General features: G+C 51.5%; 1 protein-coding gene across 1 annotated transcript; it reads left to right on the plus strand.

Annotated features, from left to right (window-relative positions):
- Positions 1–1,047: 1,047 nt before the first annotated feature.
- Positions 1,048–22,096, plus strand: LOC133347931 (germ cell-specific gene 1-like protein). Its single transcript, XM_061560691.1, has 9 exons — positions 1,048–1,060; positions 3,910–4,034; positions 7,314–7,451; positions 10,050–10,461; positions 12,052–12,099; positions 13,331–13,483; positions 18,540–18,651; positions 19,918–20,108; positions 21,692–22,096. The coding sequence occupies exons 1-9, from the start codon at positions 1,048–1,050 to the stop codon at positions 22,093–22,095; spliced, it is 1,596 nt and encodes a 531-aa protein (XP_061416675.1). The 3' UTR covers position 22,096.
- Positions 22,097–23,680: the final 1,584 nt, after the last annotated feature.

The following is a 23,680-nucleotide window of genomic DNA, read 5'->3' on the forward strand; positions in this document are numbered from 1 at the left end:
CCCTCCTCTTGTCCGAACATAGATCGACTCGTCAATCTGAAAAAACTGCCAAATCGCTGTCCGTGGTGCTGACGTAACGCCAGTTTTTTCAAATTTTCTTGCTGTGGATTTCACACCTGATGATGATTGCTTGTGTTGCAGTAAAAACGTCGTGAACAGGTTATTGTTTTATATTTGTATTATTTTATTATTTCCATTCTACGTGACTTTACCGAAAGAAAAAAAGAATATGAACATACACAGTTACCCCTTTACATAAACACTCAGCTCACAGAATATAAACACAGACAAAGCTCCCCCGTGTAGCGTCAACAGACTGTTGGGGCAAGTACTGTCAGCGAGTAGCACCTATGAAGGCCGGCACGACACACGAGGGGGTGGGTGGCCAGCACCACGCCCGGCCGCCTTTGTCTCCCCCAGTGGCGATGTTGACTACACACCCGCACAAAGGCACTCATTTGAGGCCGAGTCGACTTAGGGGCGGCCCATGACCGGTTCAAATCATCGCCGCCGGTGTTGTTGGTGGCCGTGAGCGGGAATCGAACTCGGGTGGCCGGGTTCGCAGCGCTAACCGCTGCGCCACCGCTCCCAACACCGACACACAAAGTCTGGCACGTGTTATGACCCTGCCGGACTGGGAGGCTGTGCGTGCGTGCTGATGCGAGCTCTAAATGAAAACTTTAACATCGCACTCCACGTCGGAGAGACGGGCACGTGAAAGAGACTGCTTGTTGTTTATTTTGGCACGCACCATTGCACGCGCATAAGGCGCCGTACACGCACGCACACAACGTGAACACATTCAGTCGGCCATTCTTGGCGTATTGTTATTGTAGAGTGATCATTACTGTGATGAGGGCGGGGAGTGGGGGGCAGGGAGGGGGGCAGGGAGGGGGCGCAGGGAGGGGGGGGACAGGGGGTAGAGGAGGGGGGGGGGAGTGGGATGTCAGGGAGGGGGGGCAGGGAGGGGGGGTAGGGGAGGTGGTAAGAAGGGAGGGGGGGGCCCAGTTGCCCCGACTAAGTGAGGGGCATCACGTCGGGAACGAGATGAAACCTTCAAGTCGGTGTTCATGAGCTCGGCGGTGAACGTTTGGAGAGCCGTGGAAACAACAACAACAACCTCGTCGTTGTCTGTAAAACAAACAAACAAAAAGTGCACAGTATTATTCTAGTGGGGTGTAACTTTAGGCGGCTCTCCCCGTATCGTTCGCCGTTCTGCGGTTTGTAATTCGCTGCTCCGATTTCGCGTCCGTCCCGGGCTTAGACCACAACCCGTGCCTCTCTCGCTCGCTCGTTCTCCCTTAATCCGCCTGCGCGTGTGATTGCGCTCGGAGATTAAACTCGTGCATAAACAACCACAAAGGCTCCCCGGGTAGCCTCTAACAGACTGTTGGGGCAAGTGCTGTTAGCGAGGAGCACATAATGGATGTGGGGGGGGGGGGGCAGGACACGACCGCCTTTGTCACGATACACACCGCACCGAGTTCAGTATATACATTTTTTACGACTGAACTGACCTAGGGGAGGCCCAGGACCGGTTGAAAAGTCGCTGCCGCTGTTGTTTGTCGTGAGCGGGAATCGAACTCGGCTCGTGATGCACAGTCCGCGAAACGCTGCACAACCAAAGATCCCCCGTGTAGCCTTCACAGGCTGTAGGGGCAAGTGCTGTTAGCGAGCAGCACCTATGAAGGCCGGCACGGCGCACGAGGGGGTGGGGTGGCCAGTACCACGCCCGGCCGCCTTTGTCTCCCCAGCGGCGACGTTTACACACCACTGCACCGAGTACTCATTTGAGGCCGAGTCGACCTAGGGGAGTAACACGGTCGTCTCGCTCTGAACTCGGTCAATCCCGCTGGCGATGATGATGGTGGTGATGATGGTGGTGGTTATGATGGTGGTGGTGGTGATGATGATGGTGGTGATGATAATGGCGGTGATGATGGTGGTGGTGATGATGGTGGTGAGGATGGTGGTGATAATGGTTGGTGACGATGGTGATGGTGGTGATGATGGTGGTGAGGATGGTAGTGATGATGGTGGTGATGATGATGGTGGGGATGATGGTGGTGGTGATGATGGTGGTGATGGTGATGGTGGTGATGATGGTGGTGAGGATGGTAGTGATGATGGTGGTGATGATGATGGTGGGAATGATGGTGGTGGTGATGATGGTGGTGATGATGATGATGGTGGTGATGATGGTGGTGATGGTGGTGATGATGGTGGTGGTGATGATGGTGGTGGTGATGATGATGGTGGTGATGATGGTGATGATGGTGGTGGTGATGGTGATGATGCTGCCGATGCTGCTGCGTTGGCATTGATGCATAGGCACCAAGATCAAAGGGACATTCAACTCCTTCCGTCGTGGCCTTAAATAAGGAAAAATGTTCTACCATAGACGATGTTTCAGACAATGCCGCCCCCCCCGTAATGAGTTCTGAGGAAGAGCCATTGACCGAAACGTCGTCTATTATACAGGTTTCCCGCGTTTTGTGCGGTTTCGCGTGTATGCGACTCACCTACTCATGCCCCAAAATTCGCTGTATGATGCGGTCTGAATTCACACACAGCTACACCATAACGCAATAGATATCGCACGAGTAATTACAAAACACTCGATAACACACACGGTTAATTGTAATACAACAGAGAGCATAGTTCACTATGCCTTTATTAAAGCACGTTTTCAAATGTGCTTACTCGTCAAATGAACACGCCGGGGTTTTACCACAAAGACAAAGATCCCCCGTGTAGCCTTCGCAGACTGTTGGGGCAAGTGCTGTTTGCGAGCAGCACACGAGGGGGTGGGGTGGCCAGCACCACGCCCGGCCGCCTTTGTCTCCCCTCTCCCCTTAGCGATGTTTACACACCGCACCAGGTACTCATTTCCCGCTGAGTCGATCGAGGGGGGAGGCCCAAGACCGGTTTCAATAACTGTCAACCACTTATCAGTGCCCTACCTTATTCCAGAACAATTCAGACCTTACTACTCACCCCGTACCCCTAATACATCTCAACGTTCACCCTACAACGTCCCATCACAAGGGAGAGACACAAACAAATAGACAAAAACACAATCTATTGCCCCTATTGAAACGGTTGTACGACGTATGGACCTGAAAACGCAATTTCCCCGTACAAGAAGAATACTGGGTTAAACCGTGTGGGTTGACATAGTGTGGGTTTTCTGATAATCGTCACCGGTGTTAGTGGCGGCGCTAACCGCTGCGCCACCGCTCCCCGTGTTTGCACGCACGCACATCCACATACAAAGATGCCCCGTATAGCCTTAACAGACTGTTGGGCAAGTGCTGTTAGCGAGCACCTATAAAGGCCGGCACGGCACACGAGGGGGTTGGGTGGGCCAACACCACGCCCGGCCGCCTTTGTCTCCCTAGTGGCGATGTTTACACATCGCACCAGGTACTCATTTGAGGCCGAGTCGACCTAGGGGAGGCCCAGGACCGGTTAAGATAATCGTCACTGGTGTTGGCCGTAAGCAGAAATTGAACTCGCGTCGCCAGGTTCATGGCGCAGCGTGCTAACCGCTACACCACCGCTCCCCACACACACATACACACACTCACATCCACACACTCACATACACACACACACACATCCACACACACATCCACACACATCCACACACACATCCACACACACACATCCACACACATCCACACACACACATCCACACACACACACATCCACACACACACACATCCACACACACACATCCACACACACACATCCACACACACTCACATCCACACACTCACATACACACACACACATCCACACACTCACATCCACACACACACACGTCCACACACACACACACATCCACACACTCACATCCACACACACACACATCCACACACACACATCCACACACACACATCCACACACACACATCCACACACACTCACCCTGAACACAGCTCTGCCTGCCGTCATCCCCTCTCGCCTCGCAAGCGCAGCGCTGACAGCGGATCGCGCGTGCAGTGCGCGTGGAGGTGGCCGAGGTGGCAGGTAGGTGGGGAGTGGGTGCTGAGTAGGGGGTAGGTGCAGGTTGGGTAGTAGTAGGGAGTAGGTGCAGGGTGGGTAGTGAGTAGGGGGTAGATGCAGGGTGGGTAGTGAGTAGGGGGTAGGTGCAGGGTGGGTAGTGAGTAGGGGGTAGGTGCAGGGTGGGTAGTGAGTAGGGGGTAGGTGCAGGGTGGGGAGTGAGTAGGGGGTAGATGCAGGGTGGGTAGTGAGTAGGGGGTAGGTGCAGGGTGGGTAGTGAGTATGGGGTAGGTGCAGGGTGGGGAGTGAGTAGGGGGTAGGTGCAGGGTGGGGAGTGAGTAGGGGGCAGGTGCAGGGTGGGTAGTGAGTAGGGGGTAGGTGCAGGGTGGGTAGTGAGTAGGGGGTAGGTGCAGGGTGGGGAGTGAGTAGGAGGTAGGTGCAGGGTGGGTAGTGAGTAGGGGGTAGGTGCAGGGTGGGTAGTGAGTAGGGGGTAGGTGCAGGGTGGGGAGTGAGTAGGGGGTAGGTGCAGGGTGGGTAGTGAGTAGGGGGTAGGTGCAGGGTGGGTAGTGAGTAGGGGGTAGGTGCAGGGTGGGGAGTGAGTAGGAGGTAGGTGCAGGGTGGGTAGTGAGTAGGGGTAGGTGCAGGGTGGGTAGTGAGTAGGGGGTAGGTGCAGGGTGGGTAGTGAGTAGGGGGTAGGTGCAGGGTGGGTAGTGAGTATGGGGTAGGTGCAGGGTGGGTAGTGAGTAGGGGGTAGGTGCAGGGTGGGTAGTGAGTAGGGGGTAGGTGCAGGGTGGGGAGTGAGTAGGGGGTAGGTGCAGGGTGGGTAGTGAGTAGGGGGTAGGTGCAGGGTGGGTAGTGAGTAGGGGGTAGGTGCAGGGTGGGGAGTGAGTAGGAGGTAGGTGCAGGGTGGGTAGTGAGTAGGTGCAGGGTGGGGAGTGAGTAGGGGGTAGGTGCAGGGTGGGTAGTGAGTAGGGGGTAGGTGCAGGGTGGGTAGTGAGTAGGGGGTAGGTGCAGGGTGGGTAGTGAGTAGGGGGTAGGTGCAGGGTGGGTAGTGAGTAGGGGGTAGGTGCAGGGTGGGTAGTGAGTGGGGGGTAGGTGCAGGGTGGGGAGTGAGTAGGGGGTAGGTGCAGGGTGGGTAGTGAGTAGGGGGTAGGTGCAGGGTGGGTAGTGAATAGGAGGTAGGTGCAGGGTAGGGAGTGAGTAGGGGGTAGATGCAGGGTGGGGAGTGAGTAGGGGGTAGGTGCAGGGTGGGGAGTGAGTAGGGGGTAGGTGCAGGGTGGGTGCTGAGTAGGAGGGAGGTGCAGGGTGAGACGTGAATACCCTGGCTGTATATACACAGTCACAGTGGCTTAACAATGGACGATGTATGTATGTGGGACTTCTTTTGCACCATACGTAGCCAACCGTGCTTATCGGAGGTGCGAGAAATTAACCAGTTTTTATTATTAATTCGTGTGATATTTGTTTGGAGGTATCGACAAGGTCGCTATTGGGTAGTAATGTGGTACTGAGTAGACATGTGCTGCGTGGGTAGGCACGTGCTGCGTGGGTCGGTATATGTTGGGGGGGGGGGGGTGTAGGTACGTGATGGAGTGAGTGATGGGTGGCGCAGTGGTTAGCGCACTGCGCTACCATTCCGAGCCGTGGTTAACGCCAGTGGCGAGTGCTTTCAGAACCGGTCCTGGGGCCTCCCTTAAGTAGACTCAGCCTCAAATCAGTGTTTACGTTCGCACGAGGGAGACAAAAGCGGCCGGGCGCGGTGCTCACCGCACCATCATCTTGCGCATCGTGTCAACCTTAATAGGTGCTCGCTGACAGACTGCTAGAGGCTATACGGGGGCAGTCTGCATTTTGTGGATGCTGGATTGGTGGTGACTCTGTGTAGTTGATTGTGAGGGGGTGTGTGTGCGGTGGGAGTATGAGTGTGCGTGTGTGTGTGTCTCTGTGGATGGGTGTGTGTGTGTCTGTGGATGTGTGTGTGTGTCTCTGTGGATGTGTGTGTGTCTCTGTGGATGTGTGTGTGTCTCTGTGGATGGGTATGTGTGTGTCTTTCTGGATGGGTGTGTGTGTGTCTGTGGATGGGTGTGTGTGTCTCTGTGGATGTGTGTGTGTCTCTGTGGATGTGTGTGTGTCTCTGTGGATGGGTATGTGTGTGTCTCTCTGGATTGGTGTGTGTGTCTTTGTGGATGGGTATGTGTGTGTGTCTGTGGATGTGTGTGTGTATCTCTGTGGATGTGTGTGTGTCTCTGTGGATGGGTATGTGTGTGTGTCTCTGTGGATGGGTATGTGTGTGTCTCTGTGGATGGGTATGTGTGTGTCTCTGTGGATGGGTGTGTGTGTGTCTGTGGATATGTGTGTGTGTCTCTGTGGATGTGTGTGTGTGTGTCTCTGTGGATGGGTATGTGTGTCTGTGGATGGGTATGTGTGTGTGTTTGTGGATGGGTGTGTGTGTGTCTCTGTGGATGTGTGTGTGTCTCTCTGGATGTGTGTGTGTATCTCTGTGGATGGCTATTTGTGTGTGTCTCTGTGGATGGGTATGTGTGTGTGTGTCTCTGTGGATGGGTGTGTGTGTCTCTCTGTGGAGGGGTATGTGTGTGTATGTCTCTGTGGATAGGTATGTGTGTGTGTATCGGAGTTCCTATTTAGTGTCTGGCATTTTATTTTTGGTGTGGCATTTTCTGTGGATGTGTTTGCGTGTGGAGGTCGATTCAGCCCTAAATTCGCACCCTGGTGTGGTGTTTATAAACATTCGCACTGGGGAGACAAAGGCGGCCGGGCGTGGCGTTAGACACAAGCCCTACTGGCCAATCGTTAAGGGCACTTGTCCCAAGCACCTGCGTGGCCTCTACGGGTATCTTCGTCTTTGTGCGTCTGTGTGTTTGGTGTCTGGGAGTCGGTGGACGCGATGGCGACATCCAATGCGGGTTCATATTCTTAGTTTTTTTCGGTGAAGTCACGTAGGTAAAAAATTTAAATTAATAAAAGTAAAATAAAAATAAAATAAAAATACAAATAAAAATCACGACGTTTCGGAGGCAACACAAGCTTCCGTCTTCAGGTGGAACCGTCACAGCCACGACAGCTGTATCAAGTAAATGAGAGATTACAAGAGATACCACTCCGTATATATATGGTTGAGGTGGGGGGGAAGGGCCAGGAACGGCCCACTTTTTAATTATTATGGTAAGGTGCGGCTTGAGACTACGGCTAGACTACATAACAAACTTTACCGAAAAAACCTAAGAATATGAATCCTTGCAGTCACGAAAGCTTCAAATCTTGAATCAGTGCGGGTTGTCGCTGCAGGCTACAGGCTCCCGCTGTTGGGGGTTCCTGAGTCTGGTATTCGTGGTTCGCTGTGCGTGGGACTGGTACCGCTCCTCTACCCCCCTCCTCCTCGTCATCATCATCATCTTCTTCCTCCTCCTCCTTATTGCCGCACAGGTGACGGATCGCGTCCTTCCTCGATCCTCTCAACCCATTCCCTAGCTGCCAGTGCTATTCAGTGGGCTAAAATAAAATGTTTCGCTCCGGATGATCGCTGCAAAGTATGACCTGTGTTTTGATTTAGTGTGCTGTTCTGTAAAGGTGCATTGAAAAATTATAATACTCCGATGGGAAAATGTCAAAACTGGGTGGTTTTTAACTTTTGCCGACAAAACTGGATCCCAAATGTCAAAACTGGGTGCACCCTGGGTGGCCAAAAACTTGAGTTTTGGACACTCAGGGTGCACCCAGTTTTGACATTTGTCAAATACACTTGATAATTGTATACTAGCACAGTGTGCCAGCACCCCATTCATCCAAACACTTGGTATTTGTATACTGGCACACTGTGCCAGTATACATATGGCAAGTAAGTGTTACTGTAGTAGCGAGCTGGCACACTGTGCCAGTATACAAACGGCAAGTAAGCGAGCTGGCACACTGTGCCAGTATACAAATGGCAAGTTAGGGTATGTTCGCGAGCTGTAAGTGTTACTGTAGTTGCAAGCTGGCACACTGTGCCAGTATACATATGGCAAGTAAGTGTTACTGTAGTAGCGAGCTGGCACACTGTGCCAGTATACAAACGGCAAGTAAGCGAGCTGGCACACTGTGCCAGTATACAAATGGCAAGTACGTGTATGTTCGCGAGCTGAAAGTGTTACTGTAGTTGCAAGCTGGCACACTGTGCCAGTATACATATGGCAAGTAAGTGTTACTGTAGTAGCGAGCTGGCACACTGTGCCAGTATGCAAACGGGAAGTTGTGGTGCAAGGTATGGAACATGAGCCACGAGAAACATCATTTGGAACGCTCTAAATCTGTGGCGACATATGGATGAATAACGCAAGGACCTAAACGTGTACAAAATGATACATTAAATCGTACACCTTCTTCACCCAGTTTTGACATTTGTCCACATTGAACATCACCCAGTTTTGTCATATCAAAAAGCACCACCCTGTTTTGCCTGTCGTTTTCCAAGACCACCCAGTTTTGACATTTGGGATCCAGTTTTGTCGGCAAAAGTTAAAAACCACCCAGTTTTGACATTTTCCCATACTCCGATTGATGCTCCTGCTGTTGTGGAGTGACTCATGCAGCCAGCTATGGCTGCAGGGTTTTGGTAGTACATGTTGTTTGTGCCATTTATTGTGAAAATTCCGTCACAGTTCCTATGATTGCGTTTTCATTGCTTTCATGGCTTTATTTTGGTGATTTCGAAAAGTGTATTGGTTTAGCCATGTTTATTTGTTGTAGTACAGAGTTAGACTGATGGCCTTAATCTAAGTTGTCTTGTGGTTGTTGTTGTTTGACTTGCATCCCACTGGGATTTTTGCACACAGCGTTGGTGTACGGTGTTTTTTCTGCAATATTTTGCTGTCTTTAATTGGATTTTCTGTTTGCACTTAGTCACATATTCACTTTAAGATGTTTTTTGTTCATGTTTTTGTTTTTTGTTTGTTGCGGTTGCACCCGATTCAAGAGCCGAATGGCTCACAGGGCTGTACCTAATAAATGAACTTGAACATGCGGGGACGTCACCCGCCGACGTTTCAAATCGACCCTCGCGCAGGATGGCAGCAGCAGCAGTAGCAGCAGCAGCGGCGATGTGGTTCACGAGTTCGGTGTCACCAATGTCGCTTCGGTCTGCTCCTGCTAGCCACGACGAGAGGGTTTCAGCAGAGAGAGAGAGTTCGTGTCGCTGTTTCCCCTTCTCATCCTTTGAAGGAGCACAATGGGTTTACTGTGCGGTCCATAGCGTGAGTTGCATGGCCACAATCACACTACCGTGGCTTGCCTTTAATGCGTCTCTCTATGTATATCATTCTACCTATCAGGAATCTCTATGTATCTGTATGTTTCTCAATGTATGTAAATGAGTCTCTGTGGGTTTACTATGCGGTCCGTGGCTTGTCTATACTTTTCCATTCCTGTTTCTCCAATTAATTCCTTCCGATGTGACCCGATCGTGAGTACGAAGCTCACGGCAGACGTTCGCATGGCGAGGATAATTATGGAAAAGTGAACTCCAAAATGTAATGTTATCTCGATATCTCAAGGACATTTTTGTTTTTACATCGACAAAATTTCTTCAAGGAAGGGGAAAAAATTGACAGAAACGCGATGTAATGTTATACAAATCGCTCGTCTCGGAGATGTTGTAGGTTCCAATCCTGTCAAGGGCGGAGGTTGACTCGGCTCATGATCCTCGCAATTACGGGAGGAGGGGTCGAGAATAAGGTACCTCTTTGTCGAAATGTAACCGTCCGTCCATCCATTCATCCGTCCATCTATCCATATATTCGTCCATTCATCCCTCCATCTATCTATACATTCATCTGTCCATGCGTCCATCCATTCGTCCATCCGTCTGTCTATTTATCCATTCATCTGTCCATGCGTCAATCCATTCATTTATCAATCCATCCATCCATTCATCCCTCTATCCATCTGTCCATTCATTTGTTCATTCATTTGTCCATTCATCCATCCATCCGTTTATCCGTCCATCCATCTGTGTCCACGCATCTGTGTCCAATCGGCGCGCCGCAGCCCCGCACCAACGCGACCCGAAGGATGCTCCAGGTGACGAGGCAGCGCCGTACGGTGGTGGCCATCGCGCTCAACGTACTGGCGCTGGGCTTCTCGAGCACGGCGTTCCTCTCCACCTACTGGTACCAGGGCATCCACAAGGTGGTGAAGCCCATCTGCAACCCCGAGCGCGGCCAGCACGTGAACTGCGTGCACATGAACGGCACCACGGTGGGCGGCGAGGAGATGCTCGTGGCCACCGCTGCCACCGGCGGTGGCATCAATGCGTCGCTCGGAGGCCCGGCGGGCGCCGTGAACTATAGGAGTGTGCACGTGGTCCACTACACGTGGGACACCGGCGACGACAAGTACGCCTACCGCTTCTTCCACACGGGCTTCTGGCTGTCGTGCGAGGAGAACATCTACAAAGAAGGTTCACCTACCTGCCTGCCTGCCTGTTTGCCTCCCCCCCCTCTCTCTCTCTCGCTGTCTCTCCCCCCACCACCCCCTCTACTCCGCGTGTGTGCTGGCACCTGTGGGGAACGGTAGTTCAGACGCTGTCTCCCCCACAGACCTGGTCTTCACCTGAGGACGGCTGCTTGCGTTGTGGCCGAATCGCCGTGAGAATTATTTTATTATGTTTTATTTTTATTATTTTATTACTTCCCTTCTACGTGACTTTACCGAAAGAATCAAGAAGAAGCGGTAGTGCTGTTACTGGTTCGATTTTTTTTTTGCACTTTTTGTACGCAGCATGGACGGGTGGTGCTTTTTTTGTAGGCTTTTATTGTTTACGCACGTGATGTTTAGATTTGTGTACAATGAATTTTAGGTGTATCTTGTAATTTTATTGTTTGTTGCGGTGGCCCCCAAATCAAGAGCCGAATGTCTCACAGGGTAAATCCTAATGAATGAAAGTGAAACTGAAACTCACGGCCAACACCAGCGACGATTATCTGAACCGGTCCTGTGCCTCCCCTTGGTCGACTCAGCCTCGAGGCTATATGGGGGATCTTCATCTTATGGGACACGGTGACACAGTAGGGAGTGGGGTAAACGGGCGTGGTAAAGGCTAGAGAAGAGATGACGCTGGCGAGGTGCGGGAGGACGTGGAGCTGAGTGGACTTGCTGGTGACCGGTACCAGCGGTGTCAAGATCGGCCTCTGTGGAGGAGGCTCGTGAAGGACGTTGCTACTGGGCAGTTGGAGGCAGTCGCCCTCCAACAACAACGGAGGGCGGACGAGCGACGCTCACAACAACGAGCGGAGCGCCGGGTGACTAAAACGCAGCAAGTCGGCACAGTCGGAAGCACAGCTGGTGCATTGCCAGTCATCTCAATGAGGCAACCAGTGGCACCTGGGTCTGTCTCGTGACCTCCACCTTCTAGCAGCGAGCCTCCGCACACTTCACGTGGCCTCAAAGTTCACCTGGCCTTCACGGACTTGTTGGGCAAGTGCTGTTAGCGAGGGGGGTGGGTGACCAGCAGCACGCCCGACCGCCTTTCTCTCCCTCGTGGCGATGTTTACACAACCACACCAGGGCGAGGCTGAGTCTACCTAGGGGAGGCCCTGGAGATGTTCAGACAATCGTCGCTGGTGGTGGCCGTGAGCGAGAATCGAACACGGCTGTCTGGGTTTTCGTAGCGCGTCGCGCTGACCACCACGCTGCCGCTCCCCCCACTCGCAGCGCCGCCGCTTGCGAATGACAAACACGCACGCCGCTTATAACGCGCGCGTCACGTTGTGAAGAGCGCCGCTTATAACGCGCGCGTCACGTTGTGAAGAGTGCCGCTTATAACGCGCGCGTCACGTTGTGAAGAGCGCCGCTTATAACGCGCGCGTCACGCTGTGAAGAGTGCCGCTTATAACGCGCGCGTCACGTTGTGAAGAGTGCCGCTTATAACGCGCGCGTCACGTTGCCCGCTAACGGTGTTGTAAGCGGTTGCCCGTGCCCACCCCTTGCGCGCTTTGAGTGACTGCCGCGATGTTTTCCACCCTGCCCCGTTCTGTGTTGCCCCGGGCAGGCGAGCAGTGTCGCAGCTTCGTGGATCTCATCCCCTCCGCCGAGCGCGGTAACCGACGCATTTTCTCTCTCTCGAGCACGAGGCCCGCACCTACAGTACATCACCTACCCCTCTTTGCCTGTCTCTCTGCCCGCGGAGAAGCACTCGTTCAGTCTGCAGGGCTCAATGCGACTTGGAGCTACCATGATAAAACAAAACAAAAACGAATCCATCACAGGTTTATTTCGGTTAGATCGCGTAAATACGAGGAACGACAGCGAGGACATCAGCTTCATCCGCTGAGACAGTTTAACGCGTGGCAGGCTTTCACGACCAATATTATTCGTGATAAAGGTTGTTGGGTAGATCGCGTGAGTTCAAATGCACTCTCCAGCACAGGAGCCTCGTCCCGTGAGCACATTAACAGCCCCTACACTTTACATCTCTGCCATTGGCTTCCCATTCAAATGTCGGGTACAATTTAAAGCGTTGCTGCTCCACACACGAGGCCACAAACGGCCTCGCACCAACATTGTCACATTCAACAACTGATATTCCTGCACGCACCGTCGCTACCTCACCGGTCCGCACATTTACATCTGGCCCACGTGCCCAGAACGCGACTCTGCACCTGGGGTGACCGAGCCCTGTTTGTTTCGGTCTTCTCTAAAGACTCGCGTGCTTCGCCTGCAGCGCTACATTTCCCACGTACGACCCAGTTTGACTCTGAACTTTGTCGTGTTTATATTTCCTAACTTGTTGCATGAATTGCGCCTTTATGAATGTACATTGTTATTCAAGGCTAATCCGGATTCATATTCTTAGGTTTTTTCGGTAAAGTCACGTAGGTAAAAAATTGAAATTAATGAAAGTACTTTAACAACCCTGGCACCGCCCCCCCCCCCCTCTCAGCCAGTCTACATAACAAAGGCTCAGTCCTTTGTTATGTAGACTAGCCGTGTCAAGCCGCACCTTACCATAATAATATAAAAAAGGGGGCCTGTCCTAGCCCATCCCCCCCCCCTCAACCAGTATATATACGGGGTAGTATCTCTTGGAAGCTCTCATTTACTTGATTACAGCAAGCGTGCTGTGACGGTTCCACCTGAAGACGGAAGCTTGTGTTGCCTCCGAAACGTCGTGATTTTTTTTATTTTTTTTTATTTTACTTTCATTAATTTTAATTTTAATTTTTTACCTACGTGACTTTACCGAAAAAACCTAAAAATATGAATCCTTGCAGTCACGAAAGCTTAAAATCTAGAGCTAATCCGGATGTTTCTTTCTTGCCTTCGCGCAGGCGTGCTGTGGCTGGCCATCACGTCCGAGGCCCTGTACATCTGCCTGCTGGCGATCGGCTTCATCCTGATGTGTCTCGAGCTATGTCAGCAGCGCAACATCGTTGGAGCGCTGCGGCTCAACGCGTTCGCGTCGGTGTTCACCGTGCTGGCCGGTGCGGGGCGTACACGCTCACCGCCGGGGAGATGACCGGGAGAGATGATCGGGAGAGATGATCGGGAAAGATGACAGGGAGAGATGATAGGGAGAGATGACAGGGAGAGATGACGGGGAGAGATGACAGGGAGAGATGATCGGGAGATATGACAGGGAGAGATGATCGGGAGAGATGATCGGGAGATATGACAGGGAGAGATGATCGGGAGATATGATAGGGAGAGATGACAGGGAGATATGATGGGGAGAGATGACAGGGAGAGATGACAGTGAGAGATGACAGGGAGAGATGACAGTGAGAGATGACAGGGAGAGATGATGGGGAGAGATGACAGGGAGAGATGACAGGGAGAGATGATGGAGAGAGATGATCGGGAGAGATGACGGGGAGAGATGATCGGGAGAGATGACGGGGAGAGATGACAGGGAGAGATGACAGGGAGAGATGACGGGGAGAGATGACAGGGAGAGATGATGGAGAGAGATGATCGGGAGAGATGACAGGGAGAGATGACAGGGAGAGATGACAGGGAGAGATGACAGGGAGAGATGATGGAGAGAGATGATCGGGAGAGATGACAGGGAGAGATGACAGGGAGAGATGACAGGGAGAGATGATGGAGAGAGATGATCGGGAGAGATGACAGGGAGAGATGACAGGGAGAGATGACAGGGAGAGATGATGGGGAGAGATGACAGGGAGAGATGACGGGGAGAGATGACAGGGAGAGATGACAGGGAGAGATGACAGGGAGAGATGATGGAGAGATGATCGGGAGAGATGATGGAGAGAGATGATCGGGAGAGATGACAGGGAGAAATGACAGGGAGAGATGACAGGGAGAGATGATCGGGAGAGATGACAGGGAGAGATGACAGGGAGAGATGATGGGGAGAGATGACAGGGAGAGATGACAGGGAGAGATGACGGGGAGAGATGACAGGGAGAGATGACGGGGAGAGATGACAGGGAGAGATGACAGGGAGAGATGACAGGGAGAGATGATGGAGAGAGATGATCGGGAGAGATGATGGAGAGAGATGATCGGGAGAGATGACAGGGAGAGATGACAGGGAGAGATGACAGGGAGAGATGATCGGGAGAGATGACAGGGAGAGATGAAAGGGAGAGATGACAGGGAGAGATGATCGGGAGAGATGACAGGGAGATTTCGTTCATTCATCGCGCGTAGTCAGCGACGGAGCCGTTGCACCAAACGTGTGGCCTCTTGCGATGACGGCGTTCGCCAGAAGATGTTTCGTTCCTGATATAGAAGCGTAGATGTGGGGACCACGCTTGTGCACTCTTCTTCAGCAAAGTGGCGGGGGGGGGCGGGATTAATGAGTCAACGTACATTATGCATTCGCATTATGCGGTGTATCAGATGTACATCCTTCACCCCTCCTTGTCCTCTGTTATCTAACTTTAGAAATTTAGCCTCATCGGATGTTAAGGAGGCCTTGAGGTCAGATGTCCGCAGCATAAATAATGCACGTTGCAATGCTCAATCATCAATAATTGAAGCAAGTCCCATCAATTTGTATCTTTAATTGGAGCCGAGCGAGACCCCGAGGTGAGGTGACGTGTGTTCGGGGCTGCAGAGTATTTTGATTAAAATAAATCTAAACAGCAGTCTAATTAAACATTGCTAATTCAAGCCACGGGGGTCATACATCTGCCATTCTCAGCCTATAAAGTCAGCGTCATAATAGGCACGGAATGAGCCAACGATTCGTTGACCAATCATTGATAATTACGCTCATAACGCACGCAACAGATAGTGCGAGCAAGGCTGCTGTCATGTTCGATGCGTACTGGATCGAGAATGTAGATTAGATCTGGTATCCCCTGCTTATTGGATGCTGGGTTTTCTCCGGGTGTATAATAATTATCGATACATCACATTTGCCAAACACCCGTTGAGTGAATCACCGCGTGGGTATTCACGGTTCTTGCTGCATCAGCAGTCCGGGGGTTCTAGATTTAAAGCTTTCGTGACTGCAAGGATTCATACTCTTAGTTCTTTCGGTAAAGTCACGTAGGTAAAAAATGAAATTAAAATTAATAAAAAAATAAAATAATAAAAATCACGACGTTTCGGAGGCAGCACAAGTCTCCGTCATCAGGTGGGACCGTCACAGCCAGATTTGCTGCATCAAGTGATGCAGCAAATCTGGCTGATGCAGCAAATCTGGCTGTGACGGTCCCACCTGATGATGGAGACTTGTGTTGCCTCCGAAACGTCGTGATTTTTATTATTTAATTTTTTCTTAATTTTTATTTCATTTTTTACCCTACGTGACTTTACCGAAAGAACTAAGAGTATGAGTCCGGGAGTTGTGCATCGATTCGCTTCGTGTCCATCAGAGCGACGTAGATGAGTGACTATGAACTAAAACAAACAATTTTTTTTATTTCACCAAGTAAGGCTCGCTGAGCTATTAGCTTCTCTGTCAGAACCGACCTGGCCACAACACGACAGCTCAACGTAGTGGTTTATCGTCATCGCGTGGAAATCCATAGCAGCCAAATACTCTGAACGACTTATTGCGACTACCTATTGTGGAGTGGTGGTGCGGGGGGGAAGAGTACAACTCCCCGGTGCTTAAATCATCATCAACATCATCAGCAGCAGTGCACGGCGCCTCGAGCAGACGACGCAGAGGAGCGAGAAGGCATCGTCCGCTCTTCACCGTAGACGCATCTCGCGGCGTCCAGGGCCTGGTGGTTCAGATGCTGCCCCATCCCCACCACCCCCACCACCTCCACCACCCCACCTCCACCACCCCCGCCACCTCCACCATCCCCACCACCCCCACAATTCCCACCACCTCCACCACCCCCACCATCCTCACCAATCCCACCACCCCCACCACCCCCACCATCCCCACCACCCCACCACCTCCACCACCCCCACCATCCTCACCAATCCCACCACCCCCACCACCCCCACCATCCCCACCACCCCACCACCTCCACCACCCTCACCATCCCCACCACTCCCACCACCCCCACCACCTCCACCACCCCCATCACCTCCACCACCTCCACCACCCCCACAATCCCCACCACCCCCACCATCCCCACCACCCACACCACCTCCACCATCCCCACCACCCTCACTATCCCCACCACGCCACCACCCCCACCACCTCCACTACCCCCCCTCACCACCCCCACCACCTCCACCACCCTCATCACCTCCACCACCTCCACCACCCCTACCACCCCCCCCCCACTCGCTGCTGAGGTTTCGGCTCTGCAGCGTCCCACACCCGGTTCGGGACATCGGCACACAGGGAGATGGAGAGAGACGGAGAGAGAGGTTGAGGACCTTTCCTGGGCGGGCAATTGGCGTTGTGAGACGTTGATGATTCGAATGGTTTTATGTAGTAAGCATGAGCATTTAATTACTTATTTATTCGCTTTTTTGGGAGAAGGGGGGGGCATTTATGAAAGTTTCGCCGTTTTAAAAACACAATGCCATTGCTGAGCTCCTCGTCAACGGCGAGCCCGGCCGCTCTCGCGTTGCGCGCTCGGTTGCTGGTTATTTATGTTCTTGTAGTTACACATTTATTTACTTATTTTGGTTAACATGAAGAAGAAGAAACAACAACCCTGATCTTCATAAGCCGGTCGTTTCTTACCCTTCACTGCAGCCTTGCACCCGTTAGCTTCTCAATCGCTAAAGAATGTCTCAGAATGTTAATAGCTACACAGGGTTCGATGGAACAAAGTAAGTTGTAACTCACGTGCCCCGTGAATAATTTGCGCTTTCGATGATTTACCTTCTAAAAAAACACACAATCCGGCCACGTCTCGCACCCCCTTGCGTTGCGTGCACCCCAGGTTCAGAAGAGCCACCGGGGATTTAAACTGATGTCACGACATAAACCACTCCCGCCGCAGCGGGCAGGTGGACTGCGCGTGATGAATCGTCGACGGCGTGGCATCCGTGTCACGCGCGCGCGCGAGAGAGAGATAATAGAGAGATAAGAGAGAGATAAGAGAGAGATAAGAGAGGGATAGGGAAGAGAGAGGGGGGTTGGGCAGTCGTTCGGAACGCGCCCGTGCCCCGAGTCTCGCGTCGTCGCCTTTGATTTGCGCGGAAACGATGGTCGGCCCGGGTCACTTCGGTCCGCTCGAAATCGCGATTTCACTCACGGCCAATTTACAGCGGCGCCACAGGCGGAGTTTCACATCTCTGTTTGGAGAGGGGTGGGAGGCATGGGTTCGCTTTGTCCCTCACATTAGAAATCGCGGGTGCATATAATTTTTTTAATTTTAATTGTAAACTACTGAAAATCAGCGTAGACCGGGCAGTGTCAGTTTATTCATAATATGGGACCTTTTTTGCCACTATCAAAATATAAGAATATGTTTTTACCCTTTCTGGCAATGACACAGCAGGTGTTAAGATGGTAAAACACCAAACAGACACCTTTTGCAAGGAATCCTGTCTGCATTAACCACACGTCCTTGTGGTGAACATGCACAGAGCTATGAATGCCCTGATAGTGGCATTGCCTTTGTGCTGTTCGCCTTTTGGCGTCCTCTGGTCTAACACCGTTTGAGACGAGGCTCGAAAGAAAGCTGTCTCTGGTGTGGACCAATCAGCTTCAAAGACAATGCATCATATTATCTGAGAATGTTTTGTTTGCATGTTCACCACAAGGACCTGTGGTTAATGCAGACAGGATTCCTTGCAAAAGGTTTCTGTTTGGTGTTTTAACATCTTAACACGTGCTGTTGTATTGCCAGAAAGGGCGAAACCTATTCTTATATTCAGCCTATTCATGTCTACAGACCCTTTTAGGTTCAGATGTCTTCTGTTGACTAGAGACCTCCATCAGAGAGCCGTCTCTCTATACATTATGAAAGACACCATCACAGACAAATCTGTCTATCCATCACCTCGAGACCTATCAATCCGTCCGTGTATACGAGGGGAGAGGGGGGGGGGGGCTTCATAGGTCCATGGCCAAACAGCACTTGCCCCAACAGCCTGTGTGGGCTATACGGGGGGTCTCTGTCTGCTGTGTGCCTGACGCAGGTCTGCTGGGCATGGTGGCCCACATGATGTACACCACCGTGTTCCAGGTGACGGCGCACCTCGGGCCTGAGGACTGGAGGCCCCAGAGCTGGGACTACGGCTGGTCCTTCTGGTGTGTCGCAATTCTCCGATGGCCTCGCGGAAACGATCGCTTGCATTCTAGATTTGAAGCTTTCGGGACTGCAAGGATTCATACTCTTTGTTTTTTTTCGGTAAAGTCACGAAGGTTAAAAGAAAATAAATACATTTAATCACGACGTTTCGGAGGCAACACAAGCTTCCGTCTTCAGGTGAAACCGTCACAGAAAAATTGCTGTACCAAGTAATACAGCACCTGAAGACGGAAGCTTGTGTTGCCTCCGAAACGTCGTGATTAAATGTATTTGTTTTCGATTTAAAGCTTTCGTGACTGCAGGGATTCATCTTATTGGTTCTTTTGGTAAAGTCACGTAAAAGGAAAAGAATAAAAGAATAAAAATAATAAAATAATTCTCACGACGTTTCGGCCACAACGCAAGCAGCCGTGCGTTGTGGCCGAAACGTCGTGAGAATTGTATTTTTTTTCCCTTCTACGTGACTTTACCGAAAGAACCAAGAAGATGTATTTGTTTTCTTTTAACCTACGTGACTTTACCGAAAAAAACAAAGAGTATGGATCGCTTGCATCTCCATTGGCGACGCGAGACATCTCCCCCTTTTAATTGTATCGCGTGCGCACGTGTGTGTGAGAGATGCCACGTGTGAGAAAAACAATTGGTGCGTGTGTGTGTGTGGTGCCCTGCCTGTTCAGGTGCACCTAGCCTGCACAAGCGCCGTGGTGATGTCATCATTGTTGGGTTTGTCGTTGTCCAGTCCCTAGGTTATGTGCATTCCCACAGAGGTGTGGGAAGCTCTTCTGTAATAAATAAAATAAAACAATTTCTATTCCAAGGCACTGCTTCAATAAAAAACCAGTGCCTTGGAATATATAAATGAATATATAAAAACACTGTGCCTAGCCACGGCCAGAGCCGTCCCTCGGGTACAGCAAATTTGGGCGACTGCCCCGGGCCCCGCGCTTTGGGGGGACCCGCGCTTCGACGGTATCAGATGTAATACTTGAAGGCGTCGGGTGGGGGGGGGGGCACAGAGTGGAATTTGCCCCGGACCATTCTTCCCCCACCCCCCGCTCTCCCGATGGACGGGCCTGGCCATAGACAAAGCTGCCAGAACATCTTCAAAGGAAACCACCCGTTGCTGCTTCTGCTCGTTGCTAATCGCCGCACGAAACGAATCGTTCCCAATTCCCTGTCCGTCCGTCTGTCCCTCTCTCGAAACACCCCTCCACTCACCCGCCCGCCCGCCCGACCTCCACCCCGACCCCCGGCAAATCGGGCAGCCTGGCCTGGATCTCGTTCACCTGCTGCATGGCGTCCTCGGTGACGACGCTCAACACGTACACCAAGACTGTCCTCGAGTTCCGCCACCGCCGCAAGGTCTTCCAGCAGAACCTGCGAGAGAGAGACGTCTTCATGGACCCCGAGGTCCTGCTCGGCCTGTGGCCCGGCACGGCCAAACGCTGCAACCCAGGTAAGGGGGCAGCCTGAGTCGGGACGAGCGACTTCAAGGGTCGCACTCGTTACGTACACGAGGTGCCTGCCGCAAATGAACCACGACGCCTTCGCTGATATCGCCGCTGAGCGTAAACCATCACGCGCCGAACAAATACTGTGGTCACTGCATCGCGCTCTTTCGGATGCGCTTCTGCGGCCGTCTGGAACGCTCCTCCTTCCGATAATATGAAGCCACTGGAGCTACGCACTTTTAAAACTAGATTGAAAACTAATTTCTTTATAACTGACTTTTGTGTTTCGTTTGTTATCCTTCCCCGCACCTCCGATTAGCATGGTTGGCTACATACGGTGCAAAATAAATTCTACAGACATACAAGTACATCTATAAACGCGCAACTCTTAGAACATAACTTATCACGTGTGCGCAGTATTCATACATTGTAAGCTCTATTAAACAGTCCTATACTCGTTGGTTCTTTCGGTAAAGTCATGTAGGTATAAAATAAAATAAATCACCTTTCGGGCGCAACACAAGCGCCCGAAACGTTGTCATTTATTTTATACCCACGTGACTTTACCGAAAGAACCAAAGAGTATGGATTCCTGCAGTCACGAAAGCTTCAAATCTAGATTAAACAGTCTATCTTGTATTTTATACTGAGCTGGTGAAATGTCTGTCATGTAAAGAGTCTCGAATATCGTGCAGCAGCAGTGGGTAGGTGAGTTCGAGGCTGATGGACCGCTGGAACGCGAAGCTGCGAGGTCCAAATCTCGCTATCCGAGTGCGCGGAATGATCAGGTGTTCACCATGAGCTGCCCAACATTGACAATGTACCGGCAAGAAGAAGAACATTGACAATGTACCGGCAATCACCACGAGTCCATCAGATGACGTGGAGAGCCGCCCCGCGACAGCTACGGGTTAAACATGCCAACGTCGGGCTAACGTGGCATGCGCTTGGTACCGTCAGACCAACGTTAGCCCGACGTTGGCATGTTTACCGGGTAGGTGCGTGCCCCCGTAGTTGTTTGTGGGATGACACCATGGTGTGGCGGCTAGCGCACTGGACTTGCAATGCAGACAGAGGCCACCGGTTCCATTCGATCTCTCGCCAAGCCCCGCTGCTGCCGTGTGGTGGGGTAAAGTGTGGGTAACTCCCACCTCTTGCAAGACTTCTAACCACATTGTCCTGTAGAGGGGAGCTCTCTAGAGCTCTCTCCGGTAAGGCCCTTCTGCCAGCAGCGGCGTGAGAAAACAATTGCAGCGCTTGCCCCTTTATCGCTTATTGCTCAAGTCACCAGGTTCACAGCGCTGTGTGATAACTACAGCACTCCCCCTTTACAGTACAGTACTTCCAATTCATTGTAACAACAATAATAATACCATTGGAACCTCATTTGCCAGTAAAAAAATATGATAATTGGTTTTTTTACCCTTCTATCTGGTAACAAAACTGACACCTTTTTTTACAAGGAGTCATGTTTGCATAGACCACAATACCTGCAGCCAGTTTTGTTGCCAGATAGAAGGGTAAAAAACCAATTATCAACAATACTAATGATCACCATCATCATCATCATTAATTATCGAATCCCCAGATGAAGGAGACTTGGAGCTGGGCATCAGATCTGCGGCGGCCGCCCTCACCGAACACTGCGGGGACTCCCACACCTCGCGGCACCCCGACCACGGGCCGCCCAACCTGTGGCCCGGCAGCGTCACGGCGCTCCGAGGGGCGGCCGAGGCCGTCATCCTGGCCCACGGACTGCAGCCCTCTGACGGTGGCGCTGGCAGCGGCGGTACAAGCCGCGTGCATCACGGCCCCGGCGTGGCTACGAACCGGAGGAACGCTCCACGGGAGCCGTTCCCGAGCTGCGGCCGGCACGCACTCAGGGAGGCGGCCGAGGCGCTGGCCCACGGCTCGATGGAGAGCGAGCGGGGCCCGCACGGCGTGTTCGTGAACCCCCAACGCCAAGCCTCGGTCGAGGACAACGTCTACTGAGCGTGGCGCGACGGACCGACGGTCGAATGTGTGGGGAGTGGGGGCGGTGGGGGGGTGGCGATGTGCGAGCGAGGCTTCGTTCTGAGATCAGCCTCTGGGTTTTTTGTTTTTAATATTTTCAATTTATTATTTTTAAATTTTTAAAAATTTCATTTTATTTTCTATCTACGTGACTTTACCGAAAGAACCAAGAATATCAGCTTCTGTGCCAAGCGCGGCGCTTGCCGTAACGGCGTGCTGGGGAGAATTGTCGTAACGTGTTTCATTTTCTTTCTCCGGTGAGGGGTTTTTTCTTTTTCTGTCCCCAAAAGGTCATTCCCGGTTTGTGCGCCCGGCGTGCCACGGCGGTGTCGCGTCGTCAGGCGAGGGATCCGTTAAGGAACTTTCTCGAAGCGGTGCGAACATTTCTGTTCGAGAACGGCCCGGGCAGGGAAGGAGTATTTTTGTAAAGTTTATTTTCATGGAGCTTGTTAAGAATTTCCCTTGGCCACCATGCCCAGCAGACGGTGAAACAGATTATTTGATTTTGCCAGTTCAAGCTTTCGCCACGCACGACTGCGGTGAAAGTTCAACACGTGGCCCAATCCAGAACGGCAGTCGAACCCTTCAAATGATAATAATTCTATATACTTTCCTGAAAACCCATTATTTAATCTCAAGACTCATTTTCATAATGGTGCTGACAGTTTATCGATTTCATTTTACAGTATTATGCTATTCCTTTATTTGTGTTGCTTTAAATAAATAAAAATAACAACCCCATCTCTTTTTCACAATGTATACGATACTTTGTACAATATTGTGTGCATGCGTGTGCGTGTGTGTGGTCGTGACTTTTAAAAAGCAATGGTAAGAATGGGCTCTCAGAAAGTTGCAATGATTTTACGTCCACGAAATGAAGCGAAACAAGTATTTAAGTGGGGCGTGAATGCTGACATTTGCAGTGGTAACACATCGCCTGGAATTTGCGAGGGAGAAGTCTGGGTTAACGAGTGTTCCCCGAGTTTCCAATTTACTTTCGATCCAACTGTTAATTAATTTCGTTAGAAACAATAAATATTTGCTTAGTTAATGGCGAGACGACCACTGGGGAGGGAGGGAGGGAAATAATCCCAAAGAACTGAGGCAGAGAGGTTCATCAAACTGAGAGCATCCCAAGAAAGTGGATGGAAATTCCATGACACTGAGGCACAGAAACATTTCAACTGTGATGCAGGCACGGGCTGCTCCACTTTTGGGGTGGAGGGGAGTTACCAAATGAGTTGGCAGAACGGTTACAACCACGGGCCAACGTTGACCCAACGTTGACCCAACGTTGGCAAATTAACTGGGAAGGAAGCGATGGCGACAAGGCGAGACAGCGTGTGGTCCGAACATTCTTTAAATACAAAACGTTTCAGACTCGATCACAAAGATAAATATTACTTCCTCATTATGTGAAGGTTACTCGTCGTCAGCCTTGATCTATCCACTGCTGGACAAAGCGCTCCCCATCCCGTCGCCGTTGTTCACAAGCTACGCGATGCAACGCTCAATGTTACGCCGTACTGAGTACTTATTAATGCCAACCACGTTGGCTATCATT

Source organism: Lethenteron reissneri, chromosome 3 (genome assembly GCF_015708825.2).
Source record: "Lethenteron reissneri isolate LAM-NWPU_2019-01 chromosome 3, ASM1570882v1, whole genome shotgun sequence".
In the NCBI taxonomy this organism is placed as follows: Eukaryota; Metazoa; Chordata; class Hyperoartia; order Petromyzontiformes; family Petromyzontidae; genus Lethenteron; species Lethenteron reissneri.

What these genes read in the sequence shown, in the direction of transcription:
- LOC133347931 (XM_061560691.1), top strand. An exon ending in GGTGTTCACCGTGCTGGCCG is followed by an intron (nt 13,484 to 18,539) that starts GTGCGGGGCGTA and finishes TGCCTGACGCAG; the next exon opens with GTCTGCTGGGCATGGTGGCC. An exon ending in GGCCAAACGCTGCAACCCAG is followed by an intron (nt 20,109 to 21,691) that starts GTAAGGGGGCAG and finishes TCGAATCCCCAG; the next exon opens with ATGAAGGAGACTTGGAGCTG.